Source organism: Blastocystis sp. subtype 4 (assembly GCF_000743755.1).
Source record: "Blastocystis sp. subtype 4 strain WR1 chromosome Unknown seqid_0432, whole genome shotgun sequence".
Taxonomy (NCBI): domain Eukaryota; class Bigyra; order Opalinata; family Blastocystidae; genus Blastocystis; species Blastocystis sp. subtype 4.
Genome location: NW_014569115.1, coordinates 1 through 6353, shown reverse-complemented (window position 1 = coordinate 6353; position 6353 = coordinate 1). Strand labels below are relative to the sequence as shown.

The following is a 6353-nucleotide window of genomic DNA, read 5'->3' as shown; positions in this document are numbered from 1 at the left end:
GTATATCCCCGTAGAGATTAACGGAGAGAAACCAGAGGGATTCACAACGTATTGGCAGCGAGAGTATTTGAAGAAGAAGGATGCGATTGTGGAGCAACAGAAGAAGATGATGGAGATGCAAACCATTGCAATGAAAGAAATGGAGGCAATGCAGATGTAATGTTCTTTTATTTGATTTGTGGGTTTCAGTTCTTTGTTGGATACTCTTTGTCAGTTCATTGTTGCTACAGAAGCGAAATGAACCCTGGAAAGATAGGGTTAGATTCAACGTACTATTTTGATAATAAAGAATAATGAGTAGTGCTTTAGGAGGCAATACGATCAGTATTCCGTAGGGACCTAAATCTACTTGCATTATGGCTAGGGAGTCATCTGTAAAGAAACTATCAAATTGGTACTTGAAATCGGTGTTTCCTCTTCGAAAAGGAGTAACTCTAGTTATTGAAGGTATTCATGTTGAACTAAAGTGAGTCAAAGGTGTTCTGTTGCCACAGAAGCAATTGTGGCGCTGTGGTCCGATCATGACAGTAACAGATAGGACAAATGTGTTGACACTGAATAAGTCACGTTACAAACTAGAGGTTGATTTGGACTGATTGAATGACAACTAGGGCGAAATGGATCTTGAGAAGAGTGTCAAGAATGGTTTCAGCAACATCTATTCCCAGTATGTTCAAAATGGATTCCCAGACAACTGGAGATATGTGTTACGAACGCGAATTCTTGTTGTTGTTGTTATCTATTCTCATTTTAAGGGAAGATCATCTGAAGAGACTATTCTCTATGATAGAGAAGTTGAAAAGATCAAAAAAAGGAAACGGAGGGATCATCCTTCCTTTCAGATCCCTCCGTCGTCATCAGAACAACCGGAACCTCTATTTCGTTTGACTTCCTATTCTATTTTATATCTAGCCATCGTTACTCCAACAAATCCTTCATTTTTGACCTTTCCTAATCAAGAAACATTTCCAACAACAAGTTCGTTTCCTTCTTTTGGGAAGATACCGTTAACAACAACCGAACAACCTCTTCCATCATCCGTTGAAATGATGGAACATGTTTTTCCTGTCAAATCTCTTCAGAATCCTATTATTCCTGGTAACGAAGTATATGGTAACGATTTGCTCTCAGTGTTCCAACAACTACCGAAACCGAAACGCCGTCCTGGTCGTCCTAAAGGCAGTAAAAATAAGGTGAAACGAGCTCCAGGTGAAAAGAAGAAGCCAGGCCGAAAGCGAAAACCAAAGTCAGATCCAATTCCAGAATCAACACTCTCATTGCAATTGCCAATATCCGATGTATCTTCATCAATGATTCAAAGTAATGCAATGCCTTTAGACTTGCCTTTGGATCCTGAAGAGACGCATTCAGACATTGTAGCAGCAAAAGCCAAAGAGAGTGATTTAAAGCAATCTCGAAGGAAAGGAAGGGTAACAATGAGGAAGGGAAAACGAGGAACAAAAGAGGCAGAATCACTTGCATTGTTTCCGCAAGGAGATGAACCAGTAGAAGATCCTCCAATAGAGCAGTTGGCAAGAAAAGGTACATTGAAATACCGAAATCAGATTCGACAATTGGTTGAAAAGCATGATACAGAAATAGCAGCAGAAAATGAAGCAAATCAAAAGCATCTCTTTGAAGATAACTCTTCCTTTGATCCAAATCTCTTTCTGAATGTGAAAGATCCACAGATTCAGACTTCTTCGAGAAAGAATTCCTTGGATACACTCTCATTTTCATTAGTAGGAGAGTTGGATGAACGATATGATGATAGAATGAAGACACACAATTTGAAGCATTTGAGATGCGTGAATTGGATCGTGTTATCGTAGATGAACAGAAAGTGTCGAAATCTACTAAGAAACGATCGTCTACGAGTGCATCAGCACCAAAGAAACGAGCGATTAGTGTAGTAGATGACAATCCCAGAGCTAGAGTACGTGCTAGTCTTTCTGCAAGTAAGTATTATGAGAATGATATGATAGATAGATGGAGAAACAAGTATTCAAGTCATTGATAAAAATGATGGTTGTATTCCTACTTCAGATGAAGATATTATGACAGACGATGATTTTGAGTCTGATAGTGATTACTGTTCTGTTTGTTGAGAGTAAGAATGATATTGAATGGAACAGAATATGATACGTTTTCTAAACACAAACACTTTAAAAGAATCCAAAGTTATTTTGAATGATTTGACGATAGCGAATGTCTACATTTTCCTCATAATACCGTTGCCAATCGTCACCTAAACTCTGCTTAAATGATGTCATAACTCCTAATAACATCTGTCCTAAACCCATATCACTGATTGTTGTCCTTGTCATCAGTTCTTCCATTCATACCTACCATGAAGCCACCATCAACATGAACTTTGGGAAGTCCTGTGGGAACAGATCTGGCATCGCCTGAAGGATCGTACATAAGCCTTGGGATGACTGCTCCTTCTCAGCTCCATCTCTAGCCCATCATAACCTTCATTCGGCCCTACCGCAGTTTCGCCACATTGGTGCATAACATCCCAAAACAATTCCGAACATAAGGAATAGCTTGAGGAACAGTCAAACAATAACGACAAATCGAAATCGTTGAATTATCCTTAATTCCCGCGGGAAGTCGAGTTTGCGAATTAAATGATATTAACAAGGGTAATACGGCCTCTGCATAGAGAGCCATTTCTGTCCCTGCACGAAGTACCATTTCGCCTAAGGACCAGATTGCATTGTTACAAACTGAAGGATACCTACACCTGAGGAGACAGCATAAGGCATACTCGACATTCATATACTTCACACATAACATCACAAATGTCTTGATATGAGGTTTTACGACAATATAGCAATATTGCGCCAGATCGCCCAAAACACCGAATGCAGCTTGTCTGACATCAGCATCATTATCTTCCATACATCCCGTCAGAACCGAAATCAGGTTATATTCTTCCACAAGAGGTTGAACAGATTCTTTCAACGATCCAATGATGCTGCTTATAACATCAAGAGATGAAGAGAGGAACATCTTATCTGGTAGAGATTCCACCTTCCACATGACAATAGAAACAGATTCCTACTTCCATGGATTGTGTGATGTACGCCACATTCACAGAATCTATGATTCGCATACATCGCTGATACACATTAGCAGCCATTGGGGCAAAATTTGTTCCCATTGCCTTATTATCAAGAGTTAATATCATTCTTACCCCAATCAAATAATACAAACACTCCAGGATTGACAATAAGCCTTCATCAAAGTCACCTAATAGATTCCATTTCGCTATAATCGGAGGAAGAAGGAGATCAGCATATTGGTTAATGTCAAGTGAAGATGAATCCATCAGTATTGTACAAATGTCACCAATACAACACAGTAATACTCGTTGATTCCGTTCCTATTCATGAATTCTTAAGAATAACACGCATACACAATAGAATTTGAAGCATTCACTGATCGTATGAATGATTTGATCAAAATATCGTTCCATTTTGCTTTCTCCATTCTCAATCAAAACAGATACACTAGCTGAGGCAGCCAGCTGAACTTTCCGTTGAGGCTGAAGCATACGGGTTAAGAGAATACTCATCAGTCCGTCCATCTCTTCATTTGATAGATTCTCAAATACCCATTCTGAACATTGACCCACCATCCACGCAGATATCGAGAATAATAATGGATTGTCAGAAGTTTGAATGATTCTGAGAATGTAAGCATACACAGAACGCATCATATCTCCCATAAACAACAGACACCCTCCAGAAATAGCACCCAAAGCCAGAATCGTGCATTCCTGCTGTAACCAATCAGGACTATTCAATCCATTCTACAGATCAACAGAACAAAGAACTAGGACAGTTATGATAGGAGTCATGATCTCCATCACATCTGCTGCAAATGGATTGGCAAGACAATCCAATGCCCAAGCAGAAGCCTTTCGTAATGTCCATTCACCTTCCATATCTTCATCATCAGTCTTATCATTTCTATTTATCATTTCTCTTCGTTATGATTCACTTATCTGTTTTGCTCTCATGGTAAATGAATGGTCGAACTCCATTACTATCAACTACTGCATTGTCCACATTCATTCGTGCTAATTCTTCATCAGAATAACGCATACTATGAATAAGAGTTGGAATTAATTGAGGAAGAACTGGAATGATCAGATTCAGAATGGATTCTTCCACATCCAATGTAGCAAAAACACTCCAGAATTCTGTAAGTGAGAAAAAGAGAGAATCATTACCAGTGGCCTGAGTGGCAACGAATGAATTCTGATGTTGAGATAATTGTAACATCACACCAAACAAGTCATTCATATAGTTGATGAGCGCATCGACACGAACTCCCATTAAGGAAACTAATGAATTACAAATAATTGCTAGGGTTTCTGGATTTGCTCGATTCATCAACCATGCTAAGCCCTACAGCATAAATTGCATTCTGAAGTCCAACATGTATATAGTTATCCATGTTTACGAGAAGAGCATTTGGCATTGCATCAATAGAGAATCTCATGCAATTCACACTGTGATAAATAATCTCTTCGTTTGGACATTGGAAAAAGGAAAGGAACAACGGAATCAGCTCGTTTAGAGGATGATTCACTTTCGCACTGTCCAATTCATAGATGTTATCTTCCATCAGTTTGCTTAAGCAACTCAGAGAAGTGATTATATAATCCTGATTGTCACTCTTCAACAATTGGAGTAGAGCAGGAAGCAAATCTGGCCAAGATTCTAGTCCCGAAATAGTTACTAGCTGAGTGATCAAAACACCAGCTGCATTCCTGATTTGGTTATTCGGGTCAATGAGCGTATTTAGTACACAAGAACGAATATACGCTTTGCTATCATTTGAATCGTGATCGAAGAGTAATTTCAGACAAGATTTGAGCGTATAGCCAGCAATGATACGAACATTACTAGGCAAACTCATTTTATCTCCAAACGCAAAGATAAAGACAATATACTTCAAGAATTCAGGGTTCTTCTTGGCTTCCTCTAGTTGCTACGATAATGAAACACCCTCCCAATGGCATACATCATACGAATTAGAAATAACGGCAAAATTAGATCGATTTGTGATTGAGAGTATTCCTGCTAGATTCTGGATTGCCTCAGGATTTGGAGTCCAGTCCATTTTTGGTGACGAAGTCTACGGTTTACTTTAATTCAAAGGATTGGTACTTGGAATTAATGGTTTGTTGCTACTGCTTATGGATGGCCGAATTGGAGACAATTTTTGGTTTCCGAAACAAACATCTAATATCTATTCTAAATTGATTTACGAAGAAAGACAATGACGATAATACATATGAAAAAGAGAATGGCAGCTAGGATGAAATATTTCAGATCTCTAAAAATCGTCCACCAGGACCTTGAGCGAAGTTCCTTCATTCCTTTGGTGTGAGAATTCACAGCATCTATGTTTGCATCAGTCATCGTCTGTGTTGCATCGAGAGCTGCGTTACTCTCTTGAATTTGATCATGGAGTGATTCTACATAAAATGGAACGAAGCAGTCTTACCTCCCACATTCCGCATTCTGAGTGTTGATTCTAGAATTTCGTTTACAATCTGTTGTTGCTGTCTCTTTTCTGTGTTCTCGTCTCTTTCTCTGTTCATCAGTCGGGTGAGTCCCAAACACTCTCTCATTTCCTCTAAAGTCATAGATTCTACACTCTTCTGCGGTTTGCTTATTGTATCAGAAGAAATGAACGGATCCTCTTTACAAGGTTCTGAGTCATTCTCACATTCTTGAATTTCTGTTGGAGTTTGGGGGACCTACATATTCAATATCCATTTGGAGAAGAACCTGTTTCAGAAGATCGAGTTCTCGATCCAGTTTATTGATAGAATCCTTAACACTATCAATTTGTGACAATGTGAGTACACCTGGATTCTCTTCAACAAGATGGGACAATTCCTCTTCGATTTCTCTACAAATTACTCTAAACAGTTGTAATCACTTTAATTTATTTCTTGATGATATGAGTTGGACATAAGCTTCACTTCGGTTCTGATAGTCCTCATTTGTTACAGTTTGAAGCTGATTCATGCTCCGATAATAGAGCCGTTTGTACTGAATTACTTCGGTCTTTATGTACTCTGCCATGATCCAATGAATGAACATATTATCATTGGATAACAAACAACTCAAGTACCGATAACACCAACCCATTTCCCTTAAGCAGTGAGGATGCAGGCACCTCCAGCAGCCTTGATCTTCTTCTCAGCCTATTCCATCATTTCCCAGTCTCAAAACACACAATGCTGCTGATGAACTTCGTCTTCACAATGATAGGTCTGTCGATATGACCTCTGCCCAGAAGCTTGAACACTCCATGCTGAGTCA

At 39.0% G+C, this 6353-nt stretch overlaps 3 protein-coding genes across 3 annotated transcripts; all 3 read right to left on the bottom strand.

The window, feature by feature from the left end:
- Positions 1–2165: 2165 nt before the first annotated feature.
- JH06_4753 (transportin) lies at positions 2166–3169 on the bottom strand (the record flags this gene model as incomplete). The annotated part of the gene is made up of 5 exons (XM_014669699.1): positions 2166–2319; positions 2350–2460; positions 2492–2743; positions 2774–3066; positions 3104–3169. 5 exons carry the CDS (start codon positions 3167–3169, stop codon positions 2166–2168), a joined length of 876 nt encoding a protein of 291 aa, XP_014525185.1.
- A 651-nt stretch (positions 3170–3820) lies between these two features.
- Positions 3821–5042, bottom strand: JH06_4752 (transportin; the record flags this gene model as incomplete). Its single annotated transcript, XM_014669698.1, is given in 4 exon segments — positions 3821–3980; positions 4012–4421; positions 4453–5007; positions 5025–5042. The coding sequence occupies 4 exon segments, from the start codon at positions 5040–5042 to the stop codon at positions 3821–3823; spliced, it is 1143 nt and encodes a 380-aa protein (XP_014525184.1).
- Positions 5043–5273: 231 nt separating this feature from the next.
- JH06_4751 (hypothetical protein) lies at positions 5274–6056 on the bottom strand (the record flags this gene model as incomplete). The annotated part of the gene is made up of 4 exons (XM_014669697.1): positions 5274–5497; positions 5527–5782; positions 5814–5937; positions 5968–6056. 4 exons carry the CDS (start codon positions 6054–6056, stop codon positions 5274–5276), a joined length of 693 nt encoding a protein of 230 aa, XP_014525183.1.
- Positions 6057–6353: the final 297 nt, after the last annotated feature.